General features: G+C 40.6%; 2 protein-coding genes across 4 annotated transcripts; one reads left to right on the top strand and one right to left on the bottom strand.

Annotated features, from left to right (window-relative positions):
- The first annotated feature begins 793 nt into the window (after positions 1-793).
- On the top strand, positions 794-6,751 carry LOC143215544 (zinc finger TRAF-type-containing protein 1 homolog). Of its 2 annotated transcripts, none has more exons than XM_076437750.1 (6): positions 794-1,411; positions 4,771-5,009; positions 5,074-5,285; positions 5,571-5,731; positions 5,803-6,005; positions 6,085-6,751. In XM_076437750.1, the coding sequence occupies exons 1-6, from the start codon at positions 1,178-1,180 to the stop codon at positions 6,110-6,112; spliced, it is 1,077 nt and encodes a 358-aa protein (XP_076293865.1). In that variant the 5' UTR covers positions 794-1,177; the 3' UTR covers positions 6,113-6,751. The 2 variants fall into 2 exon arrangements, with proteins under 2 accessions (XP_076293865.1, XP_076293866.1); XM_076437751.1 differs by having other exon boundaries at positions 1,286-1,411; positions 4,427-5,009.
- LOC143215526 (atrial natriuretic peptide receptor 1) lies at positions 6,717-16,492 on the bottom strand. 2 transcript variants are annotated; one of them, XM_076437693.1, is made up of 19 exons: positions 15,418-16,492; positions 14,578-14,746; positions 12,157-12,322; positions 11,991-12,065; positions 11,408-11,687; positions 11,226-11,335; positions 10,549-10,737; positions 10,245-10,465; positions 9,577-9,816; positions 9,348-9,468; positions 9,072-9,280; positions 8,844-8,994; positions 8,598-8,757; positions 8,330-8,490; positions 8,094-8,260; positions 7,755-7,901; positions 7,507-7,699; positions 7,157-7,430; positions 6,717-7,081 (listed from the first exon to the last, which is right to left on the bottom strand). In XM_076437693.1, the coding sequence occupies exons 1-19, from the start codon at positions 15,539-15,541 to the stop codon at positions 6,795-6,797; spliced, it is 3,444 nt and encodes a 1,147-aa protein (XP_076293808.1). In that variant the 5' UTR covers positions 15,542-16,492; the 3' UTR covers positions 6,717-6,794. The 2 variants fall into 2 exon arrangements, with proteins under 2 accessions (XP_076293808.1, XP_076293807.1); XM_076437692.1 differs by having other exon boundaries at positions 14,578-15,558.
- Positions 16,493-16,556: the final 64 nt, after the last annotated feature.

Genomic DNA, 16,556 nt, shown 5'->3' with positions numbered 1-16,556 from the left:
TACATGGAACTTTAAATTTTTATTCAATGAGATAGCTACTTTAATGCAACATGAACATTTGCTTATGTGGTCGACACCTTCGTTTATGTTTGGAACATTAAATTTAAAGTTTTCAAATTATAAATACTATATGCGAGTAATTAAAAGTTAACCCTTTGCACTCGGAGCTATTCTATAACTCTAAAATTAAACATTTCTTTCGACCTAGAATAGTATTTCCATTTTACATGATTTTTATCTTTTCAAGAATGTGAAATTGATATAATAATTGATTACATACGAACGTATTTGGAATAATGTAAATAATATTTTAAATAATGGTACATCAATTTTTAGTGGCTCCTCAGAGTCACCATTCGTGTGCTAAGGGTTAAGCTTGAAAACTATTTCGTCATCGCCGCTGATTAATCTCATATAGATTAGATTTTTTTAAAATTGATAACTGTACTGCGCAGTTATAGCAAAATTGAGTAGATAAAATTCAAAATTTACCCTATTTCTTGCAATCGATGCAGACAATTTTTATTTCGTATAAAGATCCACAGTCTATCGATAATTAATTTACGCTTTAACTAATGTCTCATTTCCTCTCCAAAAAATTCAGATCGCGTCAACACGTTTTTTCAATCTAAATCATTTCATACGGATCAAGTGTGAGACGGTTCTTTGATCAGCTGTAACAGTAAGTCATTTAAAAGTCCGTACAACCGGAAGTGGAGCTGACTCAGCTGACGCTGGCTGACGCAGGCTGACGCCGCTGACGGCAAGACGGCTGGACGTCCAGTCGCTAGCAAACTTTCAGTTCGAACAAGTTACTCATAGTAAAAACCTAGAAAGAACAGTGTAGGAAAGAATTTCGGTTACAAGAATAAATAAAAACAGCATAGGATAGGCTTGTGCGTTTTAATTCGGTAGTAAAGGATTACGGTGACATTCGTTTGAATCGCGAGCGTTCGTTGTTTACGTTCGGAGAAGGAAATAATTAAAACGGTATGAAAATCGATAGGTATCCGGAGTGGTAAACCGGAACAGTAGGTATCGACCTCCGGTTCGATAAAATCCACCGAGCAAGTGCATCGTTGTCGTTGCCTCTGACCCCGGTGGGCTATTGCGTGGCCTGCGTTTGACATCTGCGCATTTCTCACGGTCGCACCGAGGAAAAATCAAAACAATCAATATGGCGGACCCAAGCAACGAAGCTGCATCGTCGAGTAGCGTTTCGGAGCAGGCTCCATCGGCCACTCCAATCCGCGACGACCTCGAGAAAATCGAGGACTTCCTCGAGCCCGACAAAAAGCGTCGAAAATCGTCGAGGAACGATGGGAAAACCGAGCAAAAACTGGAACATCGCCTGGGCGGCATCCTCTGCTGCGCAGTTTGCCTCGATTTGCCCAAGGCAGCCGTTTACCAGGTAAGTCGTTCACGCATCTACATTTCATTTTTCTTCCCATATCACGCATTTTTCTCTCGCATTGTTTCACGAGCTGGACTATCGACGAGAATGGTCATTTAAAAATGTGCGTGTGTGTGTGCGTCTCGCCCATCGGGATTCCCTGTGTGTCAGTGTCCATTGTTATGACATGATATTATTCCCTTTTTCCATCCGACATTTTCAAACCCGGGGACTTTCAGCGACTTTCTCGTTGTTTTCGCAGCGGACATAGGGTGTCCGGTTTGTTAGGATTGATTCTTCGTGACAATATCAAAGCGAAAATGAAGAGTGAAAAAAACGAAATTACCATTTCGCCTTCGTTTTCGTTTTATTCACGATGAAAAATTCGCTACAAATCGACCAATCGTAGAGCCCGTAAGTCAGATTAGGAAGAGCGCAGCCAGTGCCAGTGGCGTAGATACTTATATATACGAGAAATGAAAATGAGGCTGACTGGCGCTCATAATGCTGTTCGAACAATTGGATTGTTAATAAAATTGAAAACGAAGCCGACACTGCAATCTACTTTTTTTTATTTTTCGTTTTCGTCTATAACATTGGAATAAAGAATCATTAGCCGAACACCCGGTATATCAAGATTACACGCGGTATGAAATTATCGGTGACTACAATTTCGTCGCTTTTTCTGGTTTTCGAGTTAGGTGTTAATCGATACGATATCTATTTATATATATTTTTTTTAGTGAGAACGTCTAAAGCAAACTAATTTTAAGAGATTCAGAGATTCAGAACTACTGATTTATGGAAGGCAATATATCACATATATATAGGGTTGGCAAGAAAATAATTTCGATATTTTAAGGTGAAATAAAAGCCAATTTTGGGAAAATTTTAAAGAGTTTTATGCATATATAGATACAAGTATATTTATATATACCAGAAAGATAGCAAAAGATCATTGAACAAAATGGAAAACCTTCTTTGCTTGAATAGAAAAATTGGCTTTCATTTCACCTTAAAATACCGAAATTACTTTCTTGCCAATCCAATAGTATGCTTTACAAAATAAATTTTTTCAAGCAGAATTTTTATACATATATATAATCCTCAATTTCTGCTTGTATTGTAAAAAATAAATGAATTTAGGTGTTTATAGATTGAAACCTACAAGGTAATAGTTAAACTGTAATCGTTAATTGCATTAAAACGTTGCCCAACTCTACGAGACAAATGATCAGTTTCGTCGTTGAAACGCAGGAACGTTTCGGATTATGCCTTTAAATGGTTTATTTGGGAAAAGAATGAAAATATATTCTGTGATCTTTTACCCTATATTATTGCCGTGTACATAATTTGTTTATTTCTGGCTACATGGTATCGCTGATTTCGATCCCTGTTACAATTAAGTTAGATTTTTCTTGATTGATTAACCAACGGTCGTTAAAACTACATTTCTGTGTTGGATTCTTTCTCTCTCACTCTGCCCATTTTTCTTATTCTTCCTTTTTTCTCTTCGACGATTAGAACATGATTTTTTTAAATAGTCTGTCCTTTTATGTTTCTAGTGTTACAATGGGGATATAAGTTTTAGTTGTAATCGTATAAAATGTTCTTTAGAGAGATTTTAAAAAGAAGAGAAATCTATATATGTATATATTTATAATCAATATAATAACGATGCAGGTAGGTATCTATATTTTTTTATAGTGAAAACATCTAAAGCAAGGAAAATACCGGTATCTCTAATCTTAATACGAATACTAACTTTAATGAATACCTTGTGTCGATTAATAAATATATATTTTAAGAGATTGAGAACTGCTGATTTATGGAAGGCAATATATCACATATATATATAGTATGCTTTACAAAACACATTTTTTCAAGTAGAATTTTTATATATATATAATCCTCAATTTCTCTGCTTGTATTGTAAAAAATAAATGAGTTTAAGTTTGCAATATAATCTGTCCATGCACGCATGTAAAGTAATTCTCGTTACAAATGTACAGTTATGCGATCATTGAGAACCTACATGGATCAAATGAAGCAAAGAGAATTATCGTATGTACGCATGCCCAAGTAACTATCTGATTTTTTAGTAATATTTCTTTACAGAACACTGGTTTGTCGTTAAAGTTGTAGCAATTTCAGTCTGTCTATACTGTTATATTTTGTTTTCTGTCGTTTTCCTTTTAAATTCTATTCACTGAAATATATATATATATATACACATATGTAACGCATTCTATATTCAGTGTCTCCATTAACTGTAAAACACTGGGAGGAATGTTGCGTTTGTCGTATCGCAATAGAGACACTTACATGTAAGTTACAGTGCGCCAGACGGCGTATAGTGTACCATGTTTTTTATTCACCATGGTTCACGAGTTGTGCTTACGTATCTGTGGACTCGTAGAACAGTACAACGAAACATTTGATTTTTATATAAGTGTGCACAAGTAATTCAAACTTCAACTTCATTCTTGTTGGTATTCCAATAAAGTCAGTTGTTGGGGAGGTAAAAAACAGGGACGCATAAGACACTAGACCAATCATAGTTACTAGCACTTATTATGATAACGATGATGATATCTTCCCATTACAAAGTACATATTGTGTTTTATTGTAAGAATCTAATCTAAACGGAGGAAACATCCAAAAAAATATCTAGTGTACTAGGAGAAAGTGATTGTAGACCCACTGCGAAATTGATGTTCATTGCTTATAATAAACAGCGAGAGAGTGAGAGTGAGAGAGAGAAAGCGTATTTTCTAGAGAAGATCTGTATAACATGTATAGTTGACAAGCAATTAAACAAAATAAATATTCTCAAAGGTTATTAGTTAGTTATTTCGCATATGATACCCCTTTTCACTAATCCCATGCATCATTATCCTTTTCTATTCCTTTATATTATTGATATATATTGGCAGCATTAACAATGGCATTCACCAATGATTTAAACCTACCAGTTACTTTACCAATGATTACTTGACTTATTAATAGTACTACTACGATTTTGTGTTTCAGGTTTAAAATATATAAAACATCAAAATCATGGTAATATACATGGCATTAGTTTTGTATATTCTAGTTCGATTAATACCGTTGAGAGGGTTGTATGTATATCTGTTGAGAAATACGATGAGAGCATAGTATGGTAACTTGTGCAAAATAAATTGATTTTAACCACACCGTTTTTTCTCGTGAGCGTAAAAAGAATGGAATTCAATTTTGCATACAGTTGTGCATACTTTGTCAGAAATTATAAAATACTTTCGGACTCGATATGTTTCGACTGAGCTAGGCTTATCTTTATTTAAGATGCTTCAAGACGAGAATGCTAGTAATACATGCTGCAACAATGTTCACAGTGTACAAATGGACACTTGATGTGTGCCGGTTGCTTCACTCATGTCCTCGCAGATGCCAGGCTGAGAGATGAAATGGCAACGTGTCCCAACTGCAGAATCGAGATCAGCAGAACATCGCCTTCTCGAAATCTGGCAGTTGAGAAAGCTGTGTCTGAGTTACCAGCTGAATGTCAGTATTGCGCTAAGGAGTTTCCGAGAAACTCCTTGGAGCGTCACGAAGAGACCATGTGCGAAGAAAGGTAATCACAAAACCCGTTGAACTTGAATGAACTGTTGACGTCAATGCTCGTTACCTGTTTACAGAATATCCAGTTGCAAGTACAGTAGAATTGGCTGTCCATGGCGTGGGCCCAACCACGAACGTCCAGAGCACGAAGCACAGTGCGTTCATCCTCATCGTACAGGGTTGGACGTTATGGAGGCCCTGCGCGACATCGATGCCCGCACCCTCGAGGAACGTAGGCTGTATGACAATGTCTTTGATCTTTTGTCCTACGAGAAAATCACGTTCAACGGTCTGTATCTGTTTCTCATGTATTAAGGCCTTCGAATCTCTCATTTGACTAAAAACGTATCGTCCATTTATCTTTAACCGAGACACAAAACATGTTTGTTACACCTATTTTCTTTTCTGCCTTGTCCAGCAGCAGCAGGAACAGTTGCTCCCTTTCATCAAGCGCGTTAGCTTTAACTGCCTTAAAACGTTCAGAACATTTATTATCCCCCCCACAAGCTTTCCATTCTCATCCCGCAACAGAGACCTAGGGGGTAATCTATTTGTAGAATTTCGTCGTTTATAGATTTACAAATGAAGCCGTATCGTACAGACGAGTTTGTTCACAAACTCTTTTACGAAACCTCTCGTTTTACGGCGTTTAACAACCAATGGGTTGTCAAAGCGAGGATCAACAATAGTCAGCGTGATCCCACACAGAGCTCCGAAAGGGACATGACTTATCAGGTACGTAACGACTTGAGCAGAATATATCCTTCGGAAGTTTGTGCGATGCAAATAATTGTTGCACTTTTTAGCTGATCTTGAAGACAAAGACAACGTACCCGTTGCCGCTTCACTATTTGATCCTGAAAGGACCTTTCGGAGACATGAAAGTACAACCGAGAATTCACAGATTCGAGTTCACCGACCAGGAGAACGAAAGCCCTTACTTACCTTTACCTCTACCCGATACAGCAGAGTGCAATAGACTCCTTGCTGCCAGGGCCATTAGTTTCAGGTAAAATATCATCGCATAACCACTGTCCACTATTAATTTTGCTAAACGAATATGCATAAACAAATTTTTCTTTTTTCAGACTAATAATGTTCCTGGCGTCCAAGTAGTCTCACACAGCGATTATTGTCGTCAAGACTTTATGGCAAATGATTTATTGACACAACATTTTAGATTTAACAGCGATAAGAGCATAGATCACAGAGATTTATAATCAATTATTATAGTAGCGATAATCGTAACGATAAAGAAACTAAAGATGCTAATTCTGCTGTAGTCTATACACGCATATACATTGACAATGTACACTGTGTTAATACGAGAAATAGCGCGGCACAAAGTTGTAGCAAACCTAGTACGCAAGATTCATTTTGAAACGAAAGTGGAAAGAAGAAAAACGATTATTCGGTTCGATTTTCAAAACTTTGTTCACGCACTTTGCCGTTTCATTGAGCTAAAACAAAGCAAGCTTTGTGTGGATTACCGTCCAGTCAGACAGGTGGGATGAATGGTGTTCCTTTCATAGTAATTTGCGACAACAAACAAACAAAAACAAAAGAATTACATTTTTCATGTAGCCGTGCGATCAGTCGGACGATCATTCAATCCGCGTGTCTGTCGGCCGAAGTCTGTTACTGATCTTTTTGTTAATATTTAAAAATTACTATGTCATACATGTAATATCTTAAGTCTGAACACATTGTAATAGACGAAAATTTAAATAAATTTATTATAATTATGATTAACAATTACTTCGAGTCTAAAGGAACAAACGAAAACACTCTATTGTAGCTATTGTAGCTCGGATAAATTAATGAAGGTGTTGTTGTTAGTTTTCGGCCCGTTCGTGTTGTTCGGCGGGAAGATCAAAGGGTTCAAGTTGTTCTCCGGTGAACTGGCACTGTGTCTTCGATATTTCGGTGTTGGTGGCCTTGGATCCGTTTCTGAACAGCCTTTCAACCAATAGGACGTCACTCTTCCTTTACCCTTCAACTCAACTTCTCCTCTGAGCTCAAGGTCGAAGGTACCAAACTTGTCTAGTATGCATTTCGTTGCCTCGGACACGTGTATGCACAGCGCTGCGCAAACAGTTACAGAATCAACGTATTTAAAAATGTTTTACTTGTAAATACTGATTTACAAACCGTACTCACGCAGTCCCGAGGACTCCATCCTCGACGCAGTGTTCACGGTGTCCCCGAATAAACAATAATGAGGCATCTTTTGGCCTACCACGCCAGCGCAAACGGGCCCACTATGCACCCCAATCCTCACGCTCAACTGAGTGTTCTGTTTGTGCATTATAGTGAACGATTTGACCGAGTCTAGAATAGTCAGCGCCATTAAAGCGATCTCCTTAGCATGAACGTCGCCATTCCTTTCCGGTAAACCGGAAACCACCATGTACGCGTCCCCTATTGTCTCCACCTGTGATTGTTATCTTCGATTCATTAAATCTCATCGTAATTAACAATTCAAACACGTGTCCGGTGTTATGACGCACCTTGTAGACGTCGTAGAACTCGATGATTCTATCGAAAGTGCTGTAGAGATCATTCAGAAAGTCTACAACCTCCATCGGCGTGCTTTGAGCGCAAAGAGCGGTGAATCCGACTATATCGCTGAAGTAGATTGTTACACATTCGAATTGCTCGGGCTGTACAAGCTCCCCTGCCATCAGCTGGCACGCCACTTGCCTGAAATTCATTTTTAGAAATGGTTGTTTTGGTTCGTTGTAAAGTAGATAATCACCTAGGGAGGACTTGATAGAGGAGTTCCTCGCTGCGACGTTTTTCTAGACTTAACTGCTCCGTCTTCTCCTCGACTAGAGCCTCTAAATTGTTCGCGTATTGCTCCATTCGTCTCAGCAGGTCGTCCATCAGGTTCTCGCAGTAGCCCCTGCGAAATTAAAAATTTTTCCTTCTCACTATTGACTTAGAAAATTTGTATTTTGCATAGAGATCCGCGGTCTAGTTACATGTTACCTCTTCTGTGTCACTTAACTTTGAATTAGGGTATTCTAACTATACATTTTTCATATTTGCAATGTTAATGTAATGGTAATTCATCTTGAGAAAATACAAGACCTACTTCATAATTCCACGTATGGTACCACGAACAGCGTGAAAAGTGGGTCGCTCCTCTGCCATTTCGTTCCAACATTTCTCCATGAGGAATAGTATATCCGGAGGACAGTCCTTCGGTGTCACTTCCGGTCTGAACGGCGGTGTTTCGGACGCTGCTACACGGCTGACGATCTTCAATGCAATCGTGTATGTAAATCATCAATCACATTCTAATTCGAACGGATTTTTGCGAAGCTATACCTCTTGGGGAGTCATGAACCCTTTGACAGTCTCATAGGGACCGCCACGCACCACGATTTCCTCTAAGATAATCGCGAAACTGTAAACATCGCCTTTCTGAGTCGCTGCGCTTCCGGGAGTCACGGTCAATGGCAATAGTTCCGGTGCGATCCAGAGTAACTCTGATAAACGATAATTATCAATCGTATCAGTAATTTTTAACAGATAGTTCTTATTGAAAAGGGATTCCCAGAGGTAATTCAATTTCACCTGTTATCTTCCTACTTACTGGTGTAATAAACGTCGTCCATGATCAAATCGGAAGGCGTAGTCAGAGTCTTCAGTCCGAAATCCGAGATTTTCAAGACGAACCGTCCATCGATCAGACAATTGCAAGATCTAAGCTTCCCGTGTGCTGATACTTCGCTGGTGTGAAGATAGGACATCCCCTGCAAATGAAAGCTTCACTCGAGTCGGGTACGTTCGCGACTTATCTTCATTGTAAAAATGTTTAAAGTTTTTACACCTGTTATACCTTCACTATGTCGTGAATCAAGGACATCCGGAAGTTCCAGTCGAGTTTGATGGCCTCGTTCTCCAGGACATCCTTTAAGGACCCACGAGGACAATACTCCGTCAGGATCAGAACTGTCGGCGACGGAGAACAGAGACAGGCGCCTATAAATCTAAGTAAGTACAGGAAATTTAGTAGCTCTTAATTAATGCAAACAATTTAATTATCAGATTGATGATTGTGCTGTACCTGACAGTGTTCTCCGAAGTAACATCTCTCACTTGCTTAATCTCCCACAGTAACTTCTTCGTGATGTCGACCACCTTCTTCTTGGTAATCTTCTTGATAGCCACCCTCTCACCTTTGTAAATCCCTACCGTGGTGAACACTGTGTTCAGCGGCAGGGATTCGCAACTGAGTTGCGATCCTCTTCGAATCCGTTGCTCCAGTCCAAAATTCTTCAAAATATTTTTGAACGATTCATTCATTTATTCAACTAGGAATGACACGAAAAAAATTGCGTACCTCGGATATGGCTTGGTGCAAGTTGATCTTCGACGAAAACGGTTTCCCTATCTCCAGCAACAGCTCTTCGGGTCTGATCCTCCAAGACATATTGTTCAGATCCGCCGACAATCTCAAGTGTCTGAAACAGAGATTAATCTTTTAATTCTCTAAACTCTAAATCGATTGTTTCTCGGAAACAAAGCAGCACAGATTTCGTATACTCGAAGAAAAAGAGAACATTGCCTGCCTGTACAAAACGCACGTGGCAGCCACAGCAGCTAGCAGAAAAGCTGCAAGCGCTAGACTCGTATACACAACGAAAGTGTAAGCTTCCGTCCTCGATGTGCACGCAGGATCATTCCCCAGAAATCCGCATTCCGGAACATCAGCTGGAGGACCTTCTCTCCCTCCTGGCCAGTGAATCTTCTTCCCCGGAACCGGACTGTACTCCCGATTCAATCCACGATAGTGAGCGACCACCTCGAACCTGGGCAAACCACCTTCTTATTTATTAACTTTTAATTACTCGCACAGAGCACTTGCAATCTCAAATCATTAAATGTAATGTTTTAAGCAGGGCTGCTACTTTTCCGAAGCTTTTCAGTGCCAAATGTGTATTGTTAACTGATATAACTAGACAGCGGATTTTATTCTTATTTTATTTTAATTCAAGTCTACTGTTATATTATTTCGAATATTTTAAAGCAGAACTAGCATTTCTTTAATACGTTTTCAGGTTTTAACCGCGTTTCGGCGATTTGGGACCACTGTGTGCGTTCGCTTGAAACGAATCAAACATCATTCAGGGTATGTTAATCGTACTCCTAACTAAATCTCCGCCGCTAGTCGGACGGAGAATGGGGCTTGATTGGCATGGTAAACAGTCGAAGGAATGCCGGCTTAATTGCCGCTGACCTTCCAGTGATAGGATCTAAATCCAGGATACTGTAGTCGGCGTCGCGGTCACCATTGTCGTCGATCCTCACGTGTCCCGTAATACCAATGAAGTCCCGGTCCCACATCCTCCTGGTGATCGAGATTCCATCTAGGATGTCGCCACCCTCTGCCAATGTCTCGTTCAGGGCTATACCAAGTAGATAGACTCCGTCGTAGAACGCTCCGATGAAGAAGTTCACCTGGACAATCAGGCGCGATCCTCTTTTTTAGCTCTGTGCATAATGATTCGTAAAATATTTCTACAGAATATACAGACACGTACTTCCTCTCCTTCGGAAAAAGTGTAGTTGTAATCGGTTTGCGCCCTTTGTCGCACCGTCTCCGCGAAATCTTGAAACCTCGGACTTGTCGGTTGCAATAGAGAGACTCTGAGCAAAGCCTCGTAAGCTTTCCTCGCCACAGCGTCGTCCTCGTCGCCGACTTCCCAATCATGATCGCCCCAATAGGAACCCTAATTATCAATATAATTGGTTAACTTGCCAAAGTCATCACTTCGTCATAAATCTCGACATTCTGAACACCTTTTTCCTATAAAGATATAGCAGGCAGTTTCTTTTAGTTTTCTTTTTAGATATTTACAAAAACCTGCTAGTTCGATTACAGCGAATTCCAACATAAAAAGACACGTGTTCCGTTAATTGAAAACGGCAGACTTCACCGCAGCGAGAGTCCGCAGCTTAAATCTCGATATCGATGGTCGAGCGGCGGAATTTTTAATACAATGACAATAAAAGAATAGCTGGATTTTTCGACATAACGGCTGAAAATTTTCCAGTTTCTATAAATTATAATCGAGAATAATATGTAATAAAAAGTGCAGTTATATTTTTTATATTAAAGCCCTACCTGACTCAAACGTAACAAGTATTTTTGCGAATATCTAAAAAACTAGAAGAGACCGCCTGTCACAAGATAAAGTTCTATTATAGAAAAGTTCACCTGAAATATTTCGACATCGAGAAACGCCCAATCGCCTCTGGTCATTCCCAAATCGTGAGCAGCTAGCATGAATTTCCGGACGAGTGTCCCGCGAACACTGAGAATCAACACTGCAAAGAACGCGAACGCACAATGTAATAATTTATTGTACGAATACGATAGTTTCCAGCTGTTTAATTTACCTCTGGCATACATGCTAGCATCCCTCAAATAAAAGTGATAGGGTTCATCGGCGGAGTTGCCATCGAGTTCCCTAACAAACTTGAGCAACCCCTTTTTCCGGAGACCGTACTCTAAATTCTTCCCCACGGTCCACGAGAACAGATCGGACCTATCCAATATCAAGGCAACATGAGACCATCCGAACTCTTTAAAAATACTGGAGAAGACCAGTCGCAGTCTGCACTGGCAGTAGGACATCCTGGTCAGGGTTGGATACTTGCTCTTGTCCTTGAAAATGCCCTTTAACGAGAGAAGCAAACCAAGAGGAAGCTTGAGGATCGGACTGCGAAGCACATCGGCTCATCCAGGTTATTTTAACAAGGCCACTGTTAATTAACAATACTAATGGGCCATAAATACGCAGGAAACGAGGGAGATGAAGAGGGGAGAGAAAATAGAAAAGCGGAGAGTCTCGTGTTCTTCTTCGTCCCGACGCAGGCACGCGATGATTACGGGAAACGCCATCGATTAACGTTAACGAGCAAAGAGAGAGAGAGAGAGAGAGAGAATCATGCAAACATTGAAAGACCAGCATCTTCTTACCGAGCTTTCGTTTTTCCACTTATTGATTCTGCCAAGGATGCCGGAGGTTACGGACAACTCGCCTTCCGACGGTGGCTTGTCCGTTGGAAAATATTACTATTATATAATCTGATAGAATCGGGAACAGCGGATCTTTTATTCATCGCATCGATCGTGTGAAACATACTTGATCGCCCATTCCTGTGATAATCGGAGTGTTCCAATAGGCTGCGAGCCTCGCTACCGGTTCCAAAGCGAACGCGCAAGCCGGACCTATGAACGCTATCACGTTGTCTCGGAAGTGCATGTCCGCTGCCAACCCCGGTGCCATCGCCCCGCTGCAGGATGGGTAGCTAACATCCCCCAAAAATTAGAATTCGCTCATTAGTCCATTTCATTGAAATCGTTCATCTCATTTCATAGAAGATGCTATCTTCGCGTTTTTTAGGATCCACGCGCTTCTGATCGAACGTTAAACACGGTACTTTAAAGTTCCTCTTCCACTAAAATTATTTATCAAAATTCAAGTATGAACAAAAACAATAATACCCAACACGTTAATTTCGGTTCCAGATAGTCATGTCCATTTCGACGCGCCGCGACAAGATGGCCGCTGCTATCTTGGTGTCAGGATCCACGCGCTACTAACCGAACGTTAAAAGGTACTTTGCAGTTCCTCCTCCATTAAAATTATTTATAAAAATCAAGTACGAACGAAATATGTCGAACGCATTAATTCCAATTCGAGATACAGCGTTTGCTCGATAATTGTCCACAACACCGGTCTGGTTTGACTTCTGACCGAACGTTAAACGGTACTTTAAAGTTCCTCTTCCACTAGAATTGTTTATAAAAATTCAAGTATGAACGAAATAATACCCGACACGTTAATTTGAATTCTTGCATAAGCCTAGCTACCACGGTGCTAACAGAACCCAATAAAAAGCGGATCAGTAAACTAATCCGAAGATCGCATCTAGGATGTTCTTTAAAGCGAAATGTTTAATTTCCCAGCGGGTGTCGCATTACGATTCGTTAACGAGGGGAGCAAAGGGACACCCGTACACCGTCGCGTCGCGTCGAAGACGATAATTCCTTCTGTATCGGTTGGGTGCAATCATTGCCCATTCACCGACACGATTGATCTATCATTACGTCAAATTGTTAGTTACACCTGGAATGACACAGCATTCCGTGACCCCCAATTATTGATCATCGCCGGTCATCCGCAGATTCTCGCGCGCCCTTCCTTGTCCTACGTGTTCGATTGTCCGTCCTCTATCCTGGCCTGGTAATTCGATCGCGCCAATGTTTGCGTCCCGGAACGTGATCATCCATCAAGTGAATCAAGTCGTTTACTCTTGTTCCTCCGCGATATATTGCTTGGTTCTGATAGCCATCGTCTCGGGCCACCTTTTTCGCTGTAGTATTGCCGAAAATGATCACGTGGCCGGCGAAGATTTCCACCATGGATAAGGAAGCAGACGTTTGTCGCAAATATTGGCGAGGGTCGCGTTAAAGCCGACCATATACTCTACATATACCCTTTACTTCGACGACTATTATTGCACTCATCCTCTGGGATCATCCTCTGCGCTAGGGAATTTATCCCAATTTCCGTACCATTAAGCTAACTTGTTAATAACAAATTAACACATTATCGACCGGTGATTATTGCATAATTTTGAAAAATCTATGGTACATGGCTAAACACTTTTTAATGGATTCTTCAATAGCAACAGCAATTTTCATTGTGAACTATCAAGTCACCCTCAATAACGTGATCTAATAGTGTTATTTAAGATCGCAATGTAAAAGAAAATTTCTATGCTTTCTTTTGATACAGCACACAATTATTGGAAATTCTATTTAATAGGGTTCCGGTAGGTAAAGTGTTCATATATCTCTCTTCTCTTCTTCCACGATATCTTGATAAATTGAAGAGAATATATCGACATTCTTAAATTCATAGAGACCCGAATAATTTTGAATTTGTAAAAGATTTAATATCGTGTGCTATAAGTATTAAAAACCTCGGTGTACCGGCGATTGTTCACCGGGAGATTTGAAAAGCAGCCCACGCAGAATTTGGATGATTTCATTTGACAGTAACAGAGAATCCCGTCTGGCGGATCCCGGATTTTTTCATGCAAACGTTTGTTCAATTGAATTAATGTAATGACGTGGAAGCGATGATACAACGCGTGGTCAGAAGCGAATCAACTTACGCAGGGTCGTCGGTATCTAGGACAAAACGCGGCCCTCTTTTTTCCCCCGATTCATTTTTCCGAGTGGAGGGATCACCGGGTTCAAGAAAAACGAGGTCCTTAACATTCTGTTAAGTACGAGGTTCAACACCGAACCTGGTCAAATCACTGATTATTATTTATAGCACAATTATTGAAATTGTAGAGATTCATCGAAATTCAACTTTCAATCATTATATTTAAATCGAAATTCAAATTCAACTTTCACAAATAGATCACTCAGACCACTTTCATAATTATGGGAACCTCGTCATTTCTACGAGGCAGAGAGCATGCTAATCGCTTTCAGTTAAACGGTAAACCGATTCCCGTGAGTTGCAGGACGGAAGTTCTTCCCATACCTTCCTTGAACTTTCCTCAGCTGTACGTTATGGACGTTCAGAAAGTCGTTCACTTCGGCCAAGGCCAAGTCGACGGCTGGACCGCATCTCTCGAGATCGAACGGGCTGTTCAGATGCGAGGCCATCAGAACACCGACGTTGTAGATCCTCGGGGAGTCCCCATGATCAGCTGCGTAAACCCAGAAAAGCCACCGAGATACGCGTAACATAAACGGGGAAAAAAGTTTCACGCGAGATCGATTGCAGGAAAAGGGAAGAAGAAAAAGGGTGAAGAGAAAATTGAAACGTTCGAGGGGTCCCCGGAGCAGCCCCAATCGAGAAACGCAAATGGACAATTCTCTCCGCTTGCCGGTCGTCGAAACAAATCGCACAGAAACGATGATTATTTCATTCATACTATTTCATACGCGCAACTGCTCGTGACACCGACAAAAAAGAGAGAAGGGACGACGAGCTACGTAATTCTGACAACAACACAAATTCTCGACGCTTCGAGGACTCCATCATCAATTAAATTCAATGAATTTTCCATGATTCGACTGCAGACCTTCGTGTACATTTTTGTAAATTATTTCACAAGATCTACATATTGAACGCGAACGATAACATTTTTAATCATTGAAAACTGCTCGAACAAGCTGGAGTTAAAATTTATAAATAGTGATTTTATAATTTGAACAAACACTTGTTCTTTCTCCAGTACGATATCATCACATGTTTTACAGACGAGATGTTATGTACGCCGCTTATTTGTTTCTGATAATTTTTTGGAGATTGAACTGGAGGATCGACTCTGTTTGCCCAATTTCCGGAAGAAAAATTGTGAAAATACAACCTTACCCAACGAGACATTGACATATCCGAGTGTCCGAGAGATCCCAACGATAACCAGAAACTTCACAATCACTGACAAAGCGCGATGGCGCGGAAGATCCTTCATGGTCACCATAATTTCGTTCAACATCCTGAAGCTGTACGTTCGATCCGCGCGATTCGAAAATGAGAAAGCATGATTCTAATCGAGAAGATCTAGAAATCGTTCGACGAAGATTCTGGAGAACTTGCTTTTTTAATTTCGTATTTATCGGATCATGTGACAGAGCGCCGGTTCGAACACATCTAAACCACCCCCGGCAATAGATTCACCCTTATATGCGGGTGGACATAACGCATCCGCGAGGATTTAACGTAATTGATTAGGCTGCTCGGTGGAACTCGTGTTTGACAACGTGACGCTTGCGACGCGTTCTTCCGGGGAATCTCGGTTTGGCAACAGATTTGACGTGGTAGCAAGCAAAATACTCCGAGAGGCATACATTTGGAAGTTTTGGTACATGCGCTTTGATCATCGCAGAGCGCGGACCAACCCCCGGCGCGTCTACGCATGCTTCGCAATTCGAACCCCCTCTTGATACGCGGTCCAGACAGCATCTCGTTTCAAACACGAACAATTTATTCGATTCGATTCTGTAAATCGCGCTTGTTCATTCTTCGATTCATTCTTTCCCTATGCGAGGTTTTCCTAAAGTTCAAAGTGTCTTTTAGCAGTTGCAGATCATATGTGATTCTCCTGCTTTTAAACGTCGGAAATATTTTTCAGAAGCTTCTCGATTGCTCCTGTACAGAGTAAGGGTGAATCCTCGTCCGTCCCTCGTTTCACGAACTGGATCTGTTCCTCGGTGTTAAATTGACGCAGTGGTAAAAGATCGACGAAATAACAAGGCAAACAGTTATTTTTCGATGTTTTCTTATTCAAATTGACGAGTTAACATTTACATCTTAGGTTTCTCCATCCTATCTAAAAAGAGAAGAAAGTATGTTTATTAGACTCATTTCAGAATCTTCGTCACAAGTCTGACACGGTGTCGGTAGGGCGAAGGGTTAAAAGAATTTTAGAAAGAAATTCGAAATGAGTATCTGGGTACCCGGTTATTGACATAAGGGTTAAACAAGAGCAGTAACTTGTCCCAGTTCCCAGA

Source organism: Lasioglossum baleicum, chromosome 14 (genome assembly GCF_051020765.1).
Source record: "Lasioglossum baleicum chromosome 14, iyLasBale1, whole genome shotgun sequence".
NCBI lineage: Eukaryota > Metazoa > Arthropoda > Insecta > Hymenoptera > Halictidae > Lasioglossum > Lasioglossum baleicum.
The sequence above is the reverse complement of the archived record's forward strand: the minus strand, read 5'-3'. Positions and strand labels throughout refer to the sequence as shown.

Coding starts and splice junctions, on each gene's coding strand:
- LOC143215544 (XM_076437750.1), top strand. CDS start 1,178: ATGGCGGACCCAAGCAACGAAGCTGCATCGTCGAGTAGCGTTTCGGAG. Junction 5,010..5,073: donor GAGACCATGTGCGAAGAAAG/GTAATCACAAAA, acceptor ACCTGTTTACAG/AATATCCAGTTGCAAGTACA. Junction 5,732..5,802: donor AAAGGGACATGACTTATCAG/GTACGTAACGAC, acceptor TGCACTTTTTAG/CTGATCTTGAAGACAAAGAC.
- LOC143215526 (XM_076437692.1), bottom strand. CDS start 14,972: ATGAATGAAATAATCATCGTTTCTGTGCGATTTGTTTCGACGACCGGC. Junction 10,738..11,225: donor TCGATGTCGAAATATTTCAG/GTGAACTTTTCT, acceptor ATTGATAATTAG/GGTTCCTATTGGGGCGATCA. Junction 10,466..10,548: donor CTTTTTCCGAAGGAGAGGAA/GTACGTGTCTGT, acceptor CTGATTGTCCAG/GTGAACTTCTTCATCGGAGC.